The 20,292-nt window shown below is 44.8% G+C and overlaps 1 protein-coding gene across 1 annotated transcript in view; it reads right to left on the bottom strand.

Moving 5' to 3' along the window:
• Nucleotides 1-315: 315 nt before the first annotated feature.
• Nucleotides 316-20,292, bottom strand: part of armh4 (armadillo like helical domain containing 4) — a 129,754-nt gene continuing 109,777 nt past the window's right edge. Inside the window, exons 9-11 of the mRNA XM_078233112.1 lie at nucleotides 7,594-7,625; nucleotides 6,843-6,977; nucleotides 316-384 (exon numbers count right to left, since the gene is read on the bottom strand). Coding sequence (XP_078089238.1) covers nucleotides 316-384; nucleotides 6,843-6,977; nucleotides 7,594-7,625 — 236 coding nt within the window. The remainder of the gene's footprint in view (nucleotides 385-6,842; nucleotides 6,978-7,593; nucleotides 7,626-20,292) is intronic.

Genomic DNA, 20,292 nt, shown 5'->3' with positions numbered 1-20,292 from the left:
TTTGAAATTACAGCAACCAAGCAGTTATTGGCTATAGCAACATCATCACATAACATCTGGTCATTCTAATTCTTCAGAATGAATTTAGAATGAAATCAAAATGAGAGACTGCCCCTGTGAAATAAATTTCTATCAAACAAGACCATACATCAAATCACAAATAACGTTGGCAACCTTAATAACTTCTCAAGACTATTAAAATAAAAAGCACTTGAAAGGGAAACAGCAAATAGCAAAAAGCAGTGGCATCCTATATCCCCTGACTCCAGTGCAGCTTCAGACTATCGTATTGCATCAAAGAAGCATTATTCATACTTAAAACTCATCTTCTGAACTGTCAGCTAATAGCATCACCCGATCTTGCATGCTCGTGAAATCTTTAGGCTGCAATTTCAAACAAAGATATTAGCAGTACTTTGAACTACCATACATCTATCATAGATACACATCTTATAAGATTTTGCAATTAAATTTGTTACTCCATTCTTAAAGTTACAAAGCCAATGTTCAGAATGGAGCAAGCAAACCTAAATCCATTCCTTGCTTGCTCCAAAAACCAAATTCAAATTCCAAATGAAACCAATTCAAGGTCCCCACAAGGGAGACAAACAGGATCCAAGCCGACAAGATGAGGCATTGCACCCCATCTTGGGTTTGATCCAACATTTAAACTTAGCCAAAAGGCCGAGAATGTCCTAAGAATATCCCAACCATTGCATAACCAATTAACTAATTTTTAGGTGTACTTACTGCAGATAAGTAGGCAATTTGGTTGCCAATTTTCTCACAGTGAGGTCCCATAAATGGCAATGAAATAAATGATCAGTTAATCCTGTGTTGGTGTTGGCTAAGAGTTAAATCCTGTCAGGATAACAGAAGAAATCTTCAGCTCTCATCCAAAGCAGCACTCTCTCAGTACTGCACTATCCTATTAGCCTAGATTAAGTACTTAAGCCTTGGACTGGGGATTGAAGTTATCAGGTGACCGTGCTGCAATTTAGCTAATTAACAATTTCTAAAAAGACAATTCTAATGGATGTAAAATTTATGTGCAAAACATCCGCAATTTCCCAATGCACAGCGTTGGTGGGTTTGGTTCTCAACCTGCAGCACAAACTGAAAAAATATGCCCCATAATATCCATTAGAAAGATCTGAATTGTACATTAAGTCTACAGGAATATGTTTTTGTTTCATTTTATTACTGCTTAAAAGTTCAATGTGTATAGATTCAATTTAATGTAATTTGGGTCCACTGAAATTAAAATTTTGTTTAAATTCTTAAAAGTTAAATTATTAAAACAAATTATTCAACACCAGCATTGTTACACTAAACTAAGAGCCATTAGTTAAATATGAGAAAATCAGAACTGATATATAGAGAATGAATAAAACAAATGATTTAAATTTCACACCAAAATCAATACAGAAACTCCTCCACAAAGGAGGGAGATAAAGAACTTGCATTAATATAGTATGTTTCACAACTTTGGGAAATCCCACACTTTTTATTTGCTCAAGGGATGTGAGTACTTGCAGCCCATCGCTAATTGCCTTTGAAATAGTTGTGAGTTATCTTCTTGAACTGCTGCAGTCCAGGTGGTGTAGATACACCCACAGTGCTGTTTGGGAGGGAGCTCCAGGGTTTTAACTTCGTGCCGATGAAGAAATGATGGTATAATTCCAAGTCAGGATGGTGTATGGCTTGGGGAGGAACTTACAGGTGACGGTTTTCCCGTGTGCCTTCTGCCTTTGTTCTTCTAAGTGTTAGAGTTGGGTTTGGAAGGTGCCACTGAAGGAATCTTGGTGAGTTTTTACAGTGCATCTTGTAGATGCTACAAACTGCGGTCATGGTGTGTTGGTGCTGGATGGAGCGCATGTTTAAAGCGGTGAATAAGTAAGCTGCCTTGTCCTGAATAATGATGAGCTGTTCTACATTATAACAGTGATTGTACTTTGAATTACTTAATTGATTGCAAAGTGCTTTCAGACATCTGGTGGTTGTGAATAGCACTTTATAATTGTAAGTCCTTTTTTTTCTGGAATGTTGCTTCATTATGTATGCTTGCCTGAGAGCCCAGTTATCTATTAGAATAACTGAACATCTGCTCCCCAGATGAAGCATTGTTTGATTGATAGCTCAGGCTCTCTGATCTCTGTGGTTGATGCACTGTGTTTCTTTACACAAATCAAGTGCTTTTATGTTTTGTGGCTTTGGAAATCTCAAAGGGCTGGATGAGTGACACTACTATTAGCTTGTCCAGACTTTTTTATTCAAGCATAAAGGAATGTGATCAAAGGATTACAGTTTCTTTTTTTCACATACCCCACTTTACACTGTGGTTCATAGGTTCTAGGAATTTACAGTGACTCAATGAGCATGAAAATGTCTGAGTTTGGTATAGGCAGCATAAGGGAACAAAGGGCAGAACTTGGTATGGGGGAAACGTGAGTACATAGGGTTAGAATCATAGAATCCCTACAGTGCAGAAAGAGGCCATTTGGCCCATCGAGTCTGCACCGACCACAATCCCACCCAGGCCCTATCCCCTTATCCCTACATATTTATCCACTAATCCCTCTAACCTACACATCTCAGGACACTAAGGGGAAACTTTTAGCATGGCCAATTAACCTAACCCGCACATCTTCGGACTGTGGGAGGAAACCAGAGCACCCGGAGGAAACCCACGCAGACATGAGGAGAATGTGCAAACTCCACACAGGCAGTGACCCAAGCCGGGAATCGAACCCAGGTCCCTGGAGTTGTAAAGCAGCAGTGCTAACCACTGTGCTACTGTGCCGCCCTTGGGTGGAAGGGCAGAGCTTGGCATAGGAGCATGAGGGGCCTGAGGGGATGAGTGGGGGACATAACTTGGCATAGAGGGCATGAGGGGGCCTCTGGAACTTACCTTCTAAAAGATTTCCTCATGCACATTTGGGTTCATGACTCTTCTATGGGAAGCACATACTCCGCAAACCACAACTCTTCAAAAACCTGGCCCGACTCAAATGAAAATTGCAGATGAGTAGGACTTGCCTATCTCCACAATGGAGCCGGCCAGGTTGGGAATATTGGATCCAGGCTTCTGTCAAGAAACAGCCTGCGCCCTTTATAAATACTCCCAAAAATCATACATCCTGGGAATGGGGTCAGCGCAACCCAGTCACCATTTTGAAAAGGTTCCCCAGTCAACCCAACTGGGTGAAAATCCAGGCCTGTAATGCCGTTAAACAGTAAAGGGTGGCACTAAGATTATCTCTTGTTGGAGATGGTCATTGACTGGCCTGAATATTATTTGCCACTTGTCAGCTGAAACCTGGATATTGTCCTGGTCTTGCCGCATTTTGACTGCACTGCTTCAGTATCTGATGAGTTGCAAATGGGACTGAATGCTATGTAATCATCAGCAAACATCCCCAGTTCTGATCTTAAGTTGGAGGGCAGTCATTAGTGAAGCAACTGAAGATGGTTGGGTGTAGGACAGAACTCTGAGGAACTTGTGCAGCAATGTCCTGGGGCTGAGATGTTTGGCCTCCATCCACCAGAGTAATCTTCCTCTGTGCTAGGTATGACTCCAGCCAGTGGAGAATTTTCCCCGATTCCCATTAACTTCAATTTTACTCAAGCTCCTTGATGTCACTCAATCAGATACTGCCTTATTGTCTCACTTGACATCTGGAATTCAGTCTGCTCTTTTGTCCATGTTTGGCCCAAGATGTAATGTGATCTAGAGCCAAGTGGTTCTGCTGGAACCCAAAATGAACATCAGTGAGAAGGTTATTGCTGACAAAGTGCCACTTGATAGCACTATCAATGATACCTTCAATCACTGTGCTGATGATTGAGATCAGACTGATGGGGTGGGAAATGACGTGACTGGATCTGTGGACATGACATACACGGGTAATTCTCCACATTGTAGGATAGATGCCAGTGTTGTAGGTGTACTGGGAGATCTAGGCTAGGGTGTGGCAGGTTCCAGAGCATAAGTGTTCAGTACACCAGCTGGGATGTTATCAGGGCCCATTGCCTTGCTGTAGGCAGTGTGCTCAGAGTTTCTTGACTTCATGTGGAGTGAGCTGAATTGGCTGAAGACAGGCATCTGTGATGCTTGGAAACTCAGGGTGAGACAAAGGTGGATTATGCACTTGGCACTTCTTGCAAATGCTTCAGCCTTGCCTTTTGCACTCACTATCTGGGCTCAACCATCATTGAGAATGGGAGTGTGGAGCCTCCACCACAATTTATTATTATCATGGCAAGACCGCACAACTCTGACCCCATCTGTTGGTTATGGGATCCCTTAACTCTGTCTATAAAATGCTAATTGTTATTGGTCTGTGCTACTGAAGGGGCAACAGATCCAGGGATAGTGATGGAGGAGTCGAAGATACTGTTTATAAGGTATGATTCCGTGAATGTGACCATGTCAGGCTGTTACTTAACTAGTCTGACCTGTCCAGAGCCTAGGTCATCCATCTAATTCTTGGCTTTTTCATAAAGATTTGGTAGACTGAGTGCCTTCTTTGACTATTTCAGAGGGTAGTTAAAAATCAATCGCATTACTGTGCGTCTACAGTCGCACAAGTCCAGACAGGATAAGAACAGCAGATTTCCTTCTGCACCAAAGCCTTTAGTCAACCAGATGGGTTTTTATAGTTATAATTATTGAGAGTTAAGTTTAATTTATTTATTTTAATTGCATCAGCCACCATGGTGAAATTTGAACTTATTTCACTGGAGTATTAGTCTGAACCTTTGGATTATTAGTCCGGTAACATAACTATTGTTGTAGCATTCCCTGACTTCACAGCCAATAAAGCACTTTTGAAGTATAGTTGCTGTAGAGAAGCATGGCAGCCAATTTGGCACTCACTGAATGGCCACAAACAAGCGCTGAAATAAATAGATATTGGCTTTAGAGACATTGGTTGAGTGATGCCCTGTTAGCCAGGGCACCAAAGAGAACTCCTGTGCTCTTCTTCAGATGACTAAATGGAATCTTTCACATTTACCTTAGAAGGCAAATGGAGCCTTAGTTTAAGGCTCGGATCTGAAAGACAGTGCAGCATTCCTTCACTGTTACACTGAGTGCCAGTCTAGATTATGGTCCAGATCTTCCAGTCTCTGGATCATCAGAGATCCGACCTATGACAGAAGATGTGGGTTGGGACCCTTCACAAAAAAAGTGTCTGACTCTGAGATAGAGTCAGAGACGTTGGGCAGTTCTGTGGAACTGGGTAGTTACTCAGCGGATGTTCGATAGAAAAATCCTAGTCTAACTCCTGAGTATCCGTATAATTGGTTCCCCAAATGCTCATAATGACCCCCTCACCCTGACTCCCCACTCCCACTTCAACCCCCCCCAATTCAATCTGACTGGCCCCCAAACTGAAAGCCCCTCCAGACCCAACCCCTTTACCCCAAAACACCTACCCAATTCCCCCTACACACCTCATTCACCTGCCACACTATACACCTATCACCTTACCCTCCTACCACCCTACCTCACTATCTACTTACCTCACTCACCATACCCTTTTACTGCATGCACCCTGCCCATTCACTTATTCACCTAGTCACCCAGTCATCCATTCACCCACTCACTAGAATCAACACTGGATATTCAAATTTACCTTCAGGCAACTAGCACGTGTAAAGGGGGCATGGTATCACCTCCCCCCTCCCCCTCCCCGACACTCCAGCACTATGATGAAGCTCTTTGTGGGACCTTTCTGTCAAAATCAGCCTAGAAAACACAGCCAGAAGTGTGGAGCAGTGTCAAGGTGCAGAGAGGTAGGAGCAGTCTGCTAGTGATGGCTGCTTCATGAAAGATCCAGCCCTCTGTGTCTCTGTCACTTTAATGGGGTTTGAACTACTTTAAAGTTTGTGGTAGTTTGCTTTTAATAGGCTTGGAATTTTAGCAGTACATCTGAAGGTAACCTAAATTCATTATACTTAATATTTTTTTTAATTTAGTTTAGTTTATGAATCAATAGTTAGCTATATAAACTATAGCCACAGAAACATTGCATTAAGTAATGTGGAAAGTCTCTTTCTTAAAAGCTCAATAATAAACATGAGCAGTTCAAGACATCTTTGTCGCACAGGATGACTCAATGTCCATGAGGATGAAAAGGGAGATTGAATGACTCTCTGTCTTTTATTGGAGTGGTGAGTAGAGAGTGTTAAAACATCTGGTGGCACAAAATGATGGAGGTGAAGGGGGAATGTTGTTCAGTTCTGTTGCTTGGCCTATCAATTTTATTTGCTGGGTTGGCTGCAGTAGCAATCTTGCCGATGAGTCAGACAATTGTTAGTTCAAATTCCACTCCAAAGATTTGAGTCTAAACATCTTGGCTGACACTCCAGTGCAGTATTGTGCATGGGAGTGTTATGGAGGGGATTCTCTAGCTTCCCAGCTGTGTATTTCTCGATGGCGGGAGGTGGAATGCTGTTCAATGGTGGCGGGGTTCTCTGGTCCTGCCGCTCTCAATGGAATTTCCCATTGGTGTCATCCAATGCCACTGTGAAACCTGCAGGAAGGGGTGCATTGCCAGCGGGACCAGAGAACCCCACTGGCATGAACAGCCTGAGAAATCTCCCCTACGTCCTTTTTTTTCCAATTTGAGATGAAGTTTTGAATATTGTGAGCTGACTCAATCTAATGAAACTTTAAAAATGGGTACGCCCAATTGAAGTGATAGCAAATGCTCAGGGTCCAACAGATAACCCAAGAAAATAAAGCAAAGATCTGAAGATGTAAGATGTTAATGATGTTTCAAGAGATAGATGAGTACGCATTGTAGATTTTGTCAGATTACTTCCTGGGCAATTACCTTTGAGTCACGTCTTTTGAAGACATTTTTCCTCTTCCGGTTCATCACCTTGAAACTATAGAGAGCTCCCAGAATGAAGAGTGCTCCAGCCACACCAACAGCTACAGGTACTAGCATCCCGGACATATAACCTGCCTGGAATAACAAAAGGTTTAACATGTGTGTCATGAAAATTAGTCACAACATCGCCAGCAGTTTAATTGTGGATGGGGACATCATTTTTCTCAACTTCACTCATTAAATTCTCATGAAATATACCGAATCTAATGTAAATTACAGCATATAAATTAGCAAAAATAAAACCCATAAACCTAGATTTTGTGGTAGAAATAACGGTGAGACTAATCATTCACCAATATTAAAAGTCAATCAAACAGCAACTTCTGCACTTGTACAGTTAAATGTGGCAATCAGAAGTCACTGTCCAATTTGCCCTGTTCCTCTTCAAACTTTCCTACGCTGGTACGTCACCGAGACTCGGTATTGAAAAACATTTAAAGAATGTGTATTTATGCAACTTACATGAGAGATTCCCACTGAACACATCAAGAAAAGTTTGGGGTTTGTCCATTCGAGTGTAAATGAATCAAGCAGTGTTATAAACAGTGAAGGTGAAAAGGCAACTGTGACTTATTTTAAATGAGTAATTTATATTGCAGGACAAGAAGATACAGTTCAGTATTTAACCAAAGAATGAAATAAGTGACTAGGTTGTACAGACCCAAAAACTGAGACATCCTGAGGCACTCACTTTGTCTTTGATTTTCTCCAGCCAGCTTCTTACTAAAAAGAGATAAATGAAAAGAGTTGTGTTATAGAGAATAAATATTCACAAGCACTGAAGAATGGTGAAATTATTTATGCCAACATCTACAAGAATATGCCCCAATGATCATAGCGGCAAATCAGAAATGGCGCAACCAATGGATTCATCTTGCCAATTGTATAGTTTGTAATTAATTTTGATTGTCATAGAGTTTCCATAAATACTAATCGACTGGCGTATTAATAATTTATGGTTCCCAAGATGTTTACCGGTAGCAGATTGTAATATTCTCCCTCTCAAGTCTAAATTATCACAAAGATTTTTAATTCCATGAGATAAAGCACATTTTGAGGACCACTTGTAATGGAATTTGTAAAAATGCTTTGTTGTGTTTCTTAATAAATCAATTTGTCTTTCATTGCGTACCTAAGGGCCATCAGAGCTACTGTTAGATTTCACTAGCTCACTTAATAAATAGAATGGAGAAAGTTAATAGGATATATAAACACTCACCACTAGACATCTGCCATTCCTTACTCAGTTATACTTTATTGATACAACAATTAGATTCTTGAGGGAGACACTTCACGCTCTGCTACACAATATGAATCAGATTATTGTTATCTGTTTACTTGCCCCTATGAAGAGCATTGCAAAGCTCAGGAACATAACGATACACTGTGGTCTGATTCCAATCCATGTTCGCTAGAATCATTATCAGGATATTAATATGGAAATAGTCACAATTGAGCACATCCTTTTGAGATGGTCAATGTATGATTTGGTTCTTATAGTGGTAATACTGAAATACTGAACTCAAAAAAACAATAAAATAACAGGAAATATTCTATTACCCTACTGCTTATTACAAGGGAAATTATTACAATGCCAAATGCTGGATCTCAATAACAGTGCTTTGATCAATAACTTATTGCCTGCTGTGATGAACTCTGTGTTCCTGCGGGGAGAAATGATAACTGTGATTCCATTTATAATAATGGGTCTGTGGATTCTCTTCCAATTGATCTTGTGTGCACTAAGTGTGAATAATGAGGCATCAGAAGCAAGCGTCTTGAATAAGCAGATAAATCACCTTGCTGCCAGTCTTCAGCGTCATTATATTTCAGTCGGTGTGACAGCAGTGTGAACACTGGCTGTGCAGCAAATTTGCAATTGTCATTGATGGTAATGAAGTTGGAGCTATGACATTTGCTTTCGAGCTATTTTTTTCTGAAGAGTAACAGCGCAGCCCAGAAATCCCCAGAAATTAGGAAGCGGCATAAATAAATGTGCAAGCTCCTCACACCATGATTACCCAGAACTTCTGCACTAGAAAAATTGTGCAAACCACGGATGCACTGTTTTTATATTACAAGAAAAAATATGAAATTATTACAAATTACGTGCCTTTGAGAAACTGTAAATTCTTCATGTATCTGATCTGATACCCATGCTTTTGAAATCCAACCATCTCCAGTTACTAGATGAAAATCACTGTGTACTGACTGCTAAATAATCATTGAATTCATTCTCATGAAACATGAAGACATATTAACTGGTGTACAGTTCTGTACTACTTGGAATACAGAAAGTTTAAAATATAGGTGAATTCTCTGCTGTCTGGTATTACAAAGCTGCTGTACTGCAAGTGTCCTTAGCCATCAGCAGGAGAATATAAACTCAAGCAAGCATATAATGGAAGATACTACTCAACTTAAATCACTGGCCCCAAAGTTTGGCTTCATTGCACCTGGTTTTTCAGCACAACAAGTGCATTTTTCTTAAAACGGCATTCGCAGTGCATACTTACACGTCTGGTGCCAGCTGTGCCAGATACCATTTTAGTGAGGGTGTTCAGAGGGAGCCTCCAGTATGGGGAGATTATGAATAATCGGTATGAAACTTTATTTGATCCCAGCTCTGCCATTTGGAGCTCAATGCTCCAGATAATGACCTCTCTTAACCTCACACAGCTAAACATCCATCCCACCACATAACCAGCACTATTTAAAGAGGTCAGTGAAAACTTACAGGTCATTTATTGATTGATTTGTCCTGGTCCTTGTTGTGATTGTACAAGTGTCCATGGAATCTAACATTGTTTAAAGTTGCTGAGGGCTATAGTGAGCAGTGCGGTATGTACTGTCGGACTTTATCTTGACTTCAAGGATACTGTACAAACCAGTTGCTCCCAGTGCAGCTATGTGCATTCGCCCTTGGCTACACCACAGTACAGAGAATGAGCTGTGGTGGCACAGAGCAAGATAAGCTGCTGTAGAAGGAAGAAGAAGAAGGGAAGGAGGTCATACCCACCCATGATGGTCAGGGGAAATTTGTACTTCCTTATCCCTCCTCCAGTCTCTCAGTGAGAAATAACATGTCAGATGTCTGCATTTCAAGAAGAATGTCTTGACTGAAATCTGCCACAACTGCAATCACAGAGCAGGATCAGGTTAGCATTGCCAGTGGCTGTGAAGGTGACCTTGACAACTTATCAGCATGTCTCCTTCCAGCAGCAATCTGACATCTACTGTTGCACAAGGGAGGCCTATGAGGCTCATTATGCAAAGAGGGCTCCATACATTTCATTCTCCCTTGCTATAAAGATGCAGGCACACAGTTTTGCAAAAGGTGCAGACTGTCTCATGGTGCAGAGCGCCACTAAGTACACATGCAGACTGTTCGCAACCTTGGTGCCATATTTGATTCCCTCACTAAGGTCCACTATTTCCACCTCTGTAACATTGTCCAACTCTGTCCTTATCTCAGCCCTTCAGCTGCTGAAACTCTCACCCATACCATAGTTCCTTTAGACTTGACAATTCCAAAGTACTCTGGCCAGCTTCCCACATTCTACCCTTCATAAACTTATTGTCCAAAACTCTCCTGTCCATGTCCTTCCTTGCACCTATTCCCATTTACCTATTTTGTGTTGAGCTGATAATTAAGTATGTTGTTATACCAATGTTGATTATTGCTAAGAATCAATTTGCATTTATTGTAACTAACAAAGCATTGCTTGCTTTAGTTCCTAATCTGCTATTTATACAAAGTACTGCAGCAAACAGGAAGACAAATGGTACATAAGCCTTTACACTATGGGCTAGAGTATTCGGGTACAATTAGCAACTGTAACTATACAGATATTTGGTCTGGTGTACTGTGCAGCTTTGATCTGGAGTTGTTGTGAAATCATTTGCCTGACTACCTCCTGTCCATATTGGGGTGAAAATCCTGCCCATTTATTTGGCCAATTCACTAGTTTCTCACTCCTTAAGTCTGCAACTAGATTCTCCTTACTGCTAATTACATTTCCAACTTCCTTGCCATTTGTAAACTTTGAAATCTTGTCCTGTCTACCCAAGTCCAGGTCATTTACATATTAAATGTTTAGTCATCCCGAATGCAACCCCTGGGACACATCACTGACGCTTCCAAAAAAGAACCATTCACCATTACTCTCTGCTTTCTGTCAGTTGGTCAATTTCTTATCCACCCAGTCACTGTCCCTTGAATTCCATCCCAGTGGGTAAGTAAAGTAATTTCAAGGGCAATTAAGGTTATCAGAAGCCGAATGAAATTCTCCTTGGAATCAAACATGACACCAAGGTTGCGAACAGTCTGCATGTGCGCTAAGTGGCACTCTGCACCATGAGACAGTCTGCACCTTTTGCAAAACTGTGTGTCTGCATATTTATAGCAAGAGAGAATGAAATGTATGGAGCCCTCTTTGCATAATGAGCTTCATAAGCCTCCCTTGTGCAACAGTAGATGTCAGATGTTGCTACTGGAAGGAGGATTTCACTCAGCCCCTGATAACCTTATAGATGTATGAACCCATTGCAGCTTCAGTTGTCTTTGAGATGGTCTTCCTAAGGGAGGTCAGGGATCATGCTCCAGGCAACCTCTGAGGCCACACGTGGCTCACCCATCCCACTCTCCCCAAGCTACTTCATTACAGCTGCGACAACCGGCCATCCGGTGGGAGGAGGAGGGGTGGGTTTCTCTTGCAAAATGATGGCCTGACGGCTGTGGCCATTTTCTATTTCAGATTGTTTAAAGTTGTTGAAAGGGTCCCTCCAACCTCATGAGTCGTCATCATTAATTGGACTGGAGGCATCCCTTCTGGACACTCACTGGCAAATTCAAGGATAATCACTTTTGGGTGACCATTCCCACCACTGTGTAAGGTTGGCACCTGCATCTGACTCCATGCTGCCTACGTATCCTCCATAGCAACTCTCTCCGTATCCACTCTGGAAAGACCTCAGGCATGTGAAGATGAAATAAAGTCAACTTCTAACAATCTAATACTATTACTCTGACACTCAAACACACCTGATACTGAAAAAGTACCTCATTCATGAAACCCATTCAAAAGTGGTTAGTCTGTTGTAAAAGTAAACCCATCTCTTTCACTAATCACATTCAGGACAGTTAATCCTCTAGTGATCTCTTAAAACTGTCAATCAAAGCTCCCTGTTCTAGACCTTTTGAAACTCAACTAAGCATTCATAATGGGCCTGGGTATAATAACAAATCTTGGGGAATCTAAACAATGTAATCTGTTGAAATTACAAAAACAGATAGGTTTTTCTAAGCTAAACCAGATGACCTGTCAATCATTCAAGCAGCTGGTGGCTTTTTTTCTCTACAAGTGAAAGCTGCAGACTTTTTTCAATTTTAAAGGGTTAGGGATTTAAATCACATGACACTTAAACATACCTTAAGTTCACCCTTCACAATCATTTATGCTGCCTCCATAAAATTGTGGTTTCCACACTGTGGGTTAAGGCAATTTCCGCAATGAAAATGGAGTGTGTTTATACTCAGTAGTCAAATCAAATATCCCTGTTGAGTTTGGGTTCCCTACCTGTGAAATTCCCACCCCACCCCTTCCCCCTTGCCGGTAAAAATGGGATCTGCTGGAAACGCAGATGAGGCTTCCACATCCAAATCCTGCCAACAGTCCTTAAAGGTCTCCCGAGTTGGCCTGATTTGGTGAAAATCTGGGCCGGTGATTATTAATTACCATTTACTAATGTTAAATTAGCCATTCCATGCCCAGTAGAACATTTCTTTTCTCCCAGTCAGCTCCCTTGTTGATTTTATCAAGCTACATTAGACCATAAGATGTGGGAGCAGACGTAGACCGTTCGGCCCCTGTGTCTGCTCCGCCATTCAATGGGATAGAATCATAGTATCATAGAATCCTACAGTGCAGAAGGAGGCCATTCAGCCCATCAAGTCTGCACCAAAGACAATCTCACCCAGGCCCTATTCCCACAACCCCATGCATTTACCCTAGCTAATCCCCCTGACACTAAGGGACAATTTAGCATGGCCAATCCACCTAACCTGCACATCTTTGGAATGTGGGAGGACCCGGAGGAAACCCACGCATTCACAGGGAGCATGTGCAAACTCCACAGTTGACCCAAACCAGGAATCGAATCCGGGTCCCTGGGGCGGTGAGGCAGCAGCGGTAGCCACTGTGTCACTGTGCCGCCAGAACCATGACTGATCTGATATGATAATCCTCAACTCCACTTTCCCACCTTATCCCCATAACCCGAGATTCCCTTACTGATTAAAAAAATCTCAGCCTTGAACCATGACCCAGCCTCTACAGCCCCCTGCGGTAAAGAATTCCACAGATTCACTACCCTCTGAGAGAAGAAATTCTTCCTCATCTCTGTCTGAAATGAGCGACCCCTTACTCTGAGACTATGCTCTCTGATCCTAGACCCTCCCCCTTGCCACCCAACAGCATGGTCAGTGGCCTCCGGAACAACTGGAAGGGAGAGGCATTTCAGTTTTTAAAGAAATATTGGGTGTGTATCAACTCCCTCGTTACTGATTACCATCCTTTTGGGCTTTAAAAATTACAAACGCCCTTCCCCACGCCAGTGGAGAAGCAAATTGTGAGCTGCCTTAGAATAACGTCATTCAAAGAATCAAGCTGCATTTCCCAGTGACTGCAGCATCTCAATTTCATTGGCCATCTTCAGGCTGCAATAATTGACAACATTTGAGTGATTTGACCAACAAAAGGAAAACGGTGGGCGCACGAGGCAGAGGGAAGCGACATGATCAAAAATCAAATGGAGTAGGGAAACAAAATCAAAACAACTGGCACTTGGGAGAAATGAGTCAGTGCAGCAGGATGAAAAAAAAGTGACCTCTACTGTACATTCCCATTATTTTCCCCGCATACAATTCTGGCTCTAATAGTATCTGCAAGCAGCAAGCATTGAAACAAGCCTAAAGCTACACAATGCAGTCATATTTGTCCATTCGCAGTAGTTTCCTTGTCAGGGAGGTATGCTGAACACTGCAGTCTGCTGTGAAAGAATAACTGTGCTGCAGGAATTGCAATAGAATCTATTTACCGGAGTGCGTCCCTTGTACTTAGTTCACTTGTTGATTCGGCTTAAACACAGGCAATAACTTTGTGGGTTCTGGTAATGAAGCCCCAGGTTAAATTCTGCCTTTAAATGAAACTCATTGCAGGCACTGAGCAAGACACTGATTAAGACAACACAGTTAAATGCAGCAATTTCACCCAGAGTTTTATGCAACATAAATCTTTTGGTCACTAAAATTTTGAAAGATCGGTTGTGAGTTGACTACAGCCCTCTGGTATGCTCTGATCTCCCACCTTACCCATTTATCCTGGTTTACTTATTGATAAGGTATTATATGAAAAATACTTCTTACAGAATGTTTGCCCCATCTGGAAATACCAATAGATACCAATGTGGCGAATGTGGCGGTAGGGGGCATTTAATCAAGCAGGAGGATGAGGACCCCACCTCTTTCCCACCTCTGATCTGATTAAGCCTGGGGTGGGAAAATTCATGGACAGCCTTCCAGTCTGTCGCCAACTGAAGCTCTTAAGTGGATGTCTGAAGCCCATTTAAGGGCCTCATTCCACCAGTATTCATCCAGCAGCAGGCAAGGGACACACCATGTGGAGGTTGTTTGCATGTTTCCAAGGTGGGTCCCTCTTCCAAAGACACTTAGTGACTAATCAAGAGAGCCGAATCGGAAAGGGGTGGGGCCAAAGAGAAAGCCACTGCTAGCACTGCTGCCTCACAGCGCCAGGGACCCGGGTTCGATTCCCGGCTTGGGTCACTGTCTGTGTGGAGTCTGCACATTCTCCCCATGTCTGCGTGGGTTTCCTTCGAGTGCTCTGGTTTCCTCCCACAGTGCGAAAGACATGCTGGATAGGTGGATTGGCCATGCCACATTCTCCTTCAGTGTACCCGAACAGACACTGGAGTGTGGCGACTAGGGGATTCTCACAGTAACTTCATTGCCGTGTCAATGTAAGCCTACTTGTGACACTAATAAATAAACTTAAAACTTTAAACAATGACCCTCGTCCTGCCATCACTCATCAGTGGTGTGCAGAGTCCATTGCCAATCCTGGGCATTGGGTGGGTGCGTTACTAGCAGCAGCTGGTGGCATTGATTTGCTGATAGCTCGGAGGGTGGGATTTCAGCCACCCGGGTCCTTGATCACGGGAAGGCCCATGGCTGCCCAATTATGTGCCTGATTGGCACAAATACAGGGGGCATTCCCAAAAGTGGGCAAAGAGTTGCTCTCACCGACACCTCAGCTGGCAGGCAAGACCCCCAGCATCTCCATTAAATACCACCCATAGAGTCAAATTTACTTGACATTTACTTAGTGTATTGCTCACAATTACTTTAAAGACTTTCTCCTTCTCTTTTCCCTATAATCCTACGTACAGAAGAGAGTCTGCTGAATCATGGTTTTCACATCATATTAAGTGAAATTGATTTTATTTTGGCTCCATTTCCAAAGTTCCTGTCCATTATTAAATGCTTTTGACTGATTTAAGTACTGTACTAAATTCCAGAATGGAATGCTTGGCTGCTTTGCCTATTCCTCGGACATTCTCACAGACCGTATATAAATGCATATAAAGTGTCTGCTTAATATTTTAGAAACCCTAATATCCTTGGGGCTGCTTTCAAAAAGAACTGCTTTGAGAGATCAACCAGTGGGAATGGAGAACTTTGTCTCTCACTATCACTCGATTCAGTAAAATAAATAAAATATTCTTTATTACAATCTTACTGTCGGCAAAATGAGCATCTTCGGACCACAGATATCATCTGGACAATTGTGATGTCATCTGTGGCATAATAAAAATATAATTTAATACATTTCTTAGACAGTTATGCCTTTGCGACAGAAACCGAGCACATTGTGGCCAGCTGTAAAATACAATAAACATATCAGCTCAGGATAGCAGCCATAGCTCACTTGGGACTGTCGCAGGCTGGCTTGTTCAAATACTGATTTTATTTCAACACTGGCCATGTCATACCCACTTTGTCTTGTCCTAGCTGAAGCGTTGAACGCCTCAAATAACAGTCTGCTCACAATAGCACACGTTAGCTCCCTCCACAACACAAAGGACATCTTTTGGGAGATTTGGACCCCCGAGTGGGGTAGCACGGTGGCACAGTGGTTAGTGCTGCTGCCTCATAGCGCCAGGGACCCGGGTTCAATTCCCGGCTTAGGTCACTGTCTGTGTGGAGTTTGCACGTTCTCCCCGTGTCTGCGTGGGTTTCCTCCGGGTGCTCTGGTCTCCTCCCACAGTCCGAAAGATGTGCCAGTTAGATGTATCTTAACAAGCGCTGGAGTGTGGCAACTATGGGGTTTTGATGCGCATCAATTGGACACGAGGCTCAAAGCTTCGGTAAAAGAAGGCTTTTATTAACTAACAATGGAACTATCAGAACTTTAACACACTATCCCAGACTGAAGGGGTCCCGTCCGAGCAGGGGGTCTTATACCTCTCCCAGGAGGCGGAGCCCGACTGGGATGTGCCACAACAGTAACAACCACAGGTGTATCAATCCCACCCTAGCCCAACAACAACATTAGTACAATCCCACAGTAACCTATATACATTCCCATAGTGCTGGCCAGCCCTGGCCCAGAACTATCCAGTGGGAACCAACGATGGTTCACCACATTCACCCCTCCTTTGAGAACAAAGGCCGGCGGGGTACGAAAACAGACTAAAATGTCAACAGATTATAAGTTCAGACGGCCTGGAGGACCGCACCGTCGTTGTGACCTCCTCAATACCGGCGGTGACACCGGAGTAGGCACTTGCGGTGGCGTTCTCCCCAAAACGGGGTCCAGCTGCTCTCCCACGGACTCACAGGCCGGTTGACCCTGATGAGACGGTAGTGCAGGGGATCCTGACACATTCTGCGGTGGCGACGATCTTCGGGGCTCAGGCAAGCTGTGCATTGGAGTAAAACTGTTAAGCACTGGTCCCGATGCTGTCCGCGCCACGTCCGGGGAAGAAATAAGGGATAAGGGATTCGTCACTGGGGGTATGGGAGCAACAGGAGTTGCTACGTCCCCTGCGGGCGCCAGGTCTCGGATCGAGACTGTGTCCTCTCGCCCGTCAGGATATGCCACATAGGCATACTGAGGATTGGCGTGGAGGAGGTGGACCTGTTCGACCAAGGGGTCGGACTTGCGGGCCCTTACATGTCGCCGCAGGAGGACGGGTCCTGGGTACGTCAACCAGGCTGGTAAAGATATCCCCGAGGACGACTTCCGAGGGAATGAGAACATCCTCTCGTGGGGAGTAGCATTGGTTGCCGTACACAGGAGGGAGCGAATGGAGTGAAGCGCATCAGGGAGGACCTCCTGCCAACGGGAGACTGGAAGGCCTTTGGACTTCAACGCCAATAGGACAGCCTTCCAGACTGTAGCATTCTCTCGTTCCACCTGTCCATTACCCCTAGAGTTGTAACTCGTGGTCCTACTAGAGGCAATCCCGTATGAGAGCAGGAATTGCCTCAAGTCATTGCTCATGAACGACGAGCCCCTGTCGCTATGGATATAGCTGGGGTACCCGAACAGGGTAAAAAGATCACGGAATGCCTTGATCACCGTGGCAGCCGATGTGTCCACGCAGGGGACAACAAACGGGAACCGGGAGTACTCATCTATTATGTTCAGAAAGTACACGTTCCGATCTGTTGAGGGAAGGGGGCCCTTAAAATCAACACTCAGCCTCTCGAAGGGGCGAGTGGCCTTGACCAAATGTGCCCGGTCAGGTCGGTAAAAGTGCGGTTTGCATTCCGCGCAAATCCGACAGCTCCTTGTCACCGACCTGACGTCCTCCACCGAGTAAGGCAGGTTGCGGGCTTTGACAAAGTGGTAGAGCCGAGTGACCCCAGGATGGCACAGGTCATTATGGAGGGCGTTCAAGCGATCCTCCTGCGTAGTAGCGCATGTTCCGCGCGAGAGGGCATCCGAGGGCTCATTGAGTTTCCCTGGACGATACATGATATCGTAGTTATAGGTGGAGAGTTCAATTCTCCACCGCAAGATCTTGTCATTCTTGATCTTGCCCCTCTGCGTGTTGTTGAACATGAACACCATGGACCGCTGGCCCGTGATCAGGGTGAACCGCTTTCCCGCCAGGTAATGGCGCCAGTGTCTGACGGCCTCCACAATGGCCTGGGCCTCCTTCTCCACCGCCGAATGCCGAATTTCGGGGCCTTGGAGGGTGCAGGAAAAAAACGCGACGGGCCTGCCCGCCTGGTTAAGTGTGGCGGCCAGGGCGAAATCAGATGCATCGCTTTCCACCTGAAAAGGGATGGATTCGTCTACCGCGTGCATCGTGGCTTTCGCGATGTCGTGTTTCAATTCCTTGAAGGCCAATTGGGCCTCTGGCGTGAGTGGAAAAGTCGTGGACTTAATAAGCGGACGGGCTTTGTCCGCGTAGTTGGGGACCCACTGCGCATAATAGGAGAAGAAGTCTAGGCATCTTCTCAGTGCTTTTGCACTTGCGGGCAAGGGAAGTTCAGCAAGGGGGCGCATACGGTCTGGATCAGGGCCAATGACCCCGTTTTCCACCACGTATCCCAGGATGGCTAACCGTACGGAATACACACTTCTCTCTGTTGTAGGTCAAATTCAGGCGAGATGCAGTGCGTAAGAAGTTCTGGAGATTTGTGTCATGGTCCTGCTGATTACGGCCGCAGATGGTGACATTATCCAGGTACAGGAAGGTAGCCCGCAGCCTGTTCTGGTCCACCATTCGGTCCATAGCATGCTGGAAGACCGAGACCCCATTGGTGACACCAAATGGAACCCTAAGGAAATGATACAGATGACCATCCGCCTCAAAGGCCGTGTATTGTCGGTCCTCTGGGCGAATGGGGAGTTGGTGGTAGGCGGACTTAAGGTCTATGGTGGAGAACACCCGGTACTGCGCAATCTGATTGACCATATCAGATATGCGCGGGAGAGGGTACGCATCCAGCTGCGTATATCGGTTAATGGTCTGACTGTAATCAATGACCATCCGGGGTTTGTTCCCGCTCTCGACCACCACAACCTGTGCTCTCCACGGACTTAACACTGGGCTGTATGATCCCTTCTTTGAGGAGTCGCTGAACCTCAGATCTGATGAAGATCCGATCCTCAGTGCTGTAACGCCTACTTTTAGTAGCGATGGGCTTGCAGCCTAGTACCAGATTCTGAAATAAAGAGGGTGTGGTGATCTTTAACGTAGAAAGATTGCAGGCGGGGCGCTTTGGACAATTTGGAGACTGCAGCTGTTCTCCCACTGTCAGCGAAGGGAGTGGCCCACCGTACTGTAGGATCACACTCTTCATGTGGACCATAAAGTTTAGTCCGAGGAGAATTGGTGCGCAAAGATGCGGCAACACAAGGAGCCTGAAACGCTCGTAAATTGTGCCTTACACTTTCAAAGTTACCACACAACGTCCTAGCACAGCGACAGACCGGGACCTTGATGCCATAGAGATTGTCTGTTTGGCAGGTTGAATCTGGAGTCCACACCTCTTCACCGTGTCAAGGTGGATAAAGCTCTCAGTGCTCCCGCTGTCAAACAGACAATAAATTGCATGATCATTTACCTGTATATCCATCATCGAACAATCAAGCCTGTGCGGCTTAGCCTGGTCCAGGGTGATCGACGCCACCGTTGGTCCGTGAACGTCACTGCAGGCAGCTGAGGTCGATGCTGAGGACCCCTGCTGGTCGCTCATGGTCATCGTCGACCAAAATGGCCGCCCCCATGAATCGCACATGGGTGAGGGCGCCAAACGTAGCGACCCCTGGTGGTCATCCTCCTCCGACTCCGTCGACCGCAATGGCGTCGTCCTGGACTCGCACGTGGACGAACCCCGTGAGTACTTCGACGACGATGGTGATGATCCCCGTTCCGAAGGGTCACAGGCCGCACTGCCGTTCTTGGGCTTCGATCTGCACACCTTCGCATAATGCCCCTTTTTACCGCATGCGGTACAGACTACCGCTTTAGCGGGACACTTTTGTCGTGTATGTTTGGCTCCTCCGCAGAAGTAGCACCGCGGGCCGCATGGGGCTGCAGCCGTCGTCTGGTCCACATGGGAGCACGCCATAACACTGCACTTCAAGCCCGAGGGGCGAGGAGGGATTTGCGACTGCTCCTGCCATGTTGTCTCCACGTGGTCCTCCGGATACAGGACCAAGCTCTTCGAAGCCGCCTCAAGCATTTCAGCTAATTCCATGGCTTGGGTCAGGTTGAGATTCCCCTTTTCTAGCAGCTTGAGACGGATGTATGAAGACCCGACCCCGGCCACAAACGCATCTCGGGCGAGGTC

Source organism: Mustelus asterias, chromosome 18 (genome assembly GCF_964213995.1).
Source record: "Mustelus asterias chromosome 18, sMusAst1.hap1.1, whole genome shotgun sequence".
Taxonomy (NCBI): Eukaryota; Metazoa; Chordata; class Chondrichthyes; order Carcharhiniformes; family Triakidae; genus Mustelus; species Mustelus asterias.
The sequence above is the reverse complement of the archived record's forward strand: the minus strand, read 5'-3'. Positions and strand labels throughout refer to the sequence as shown.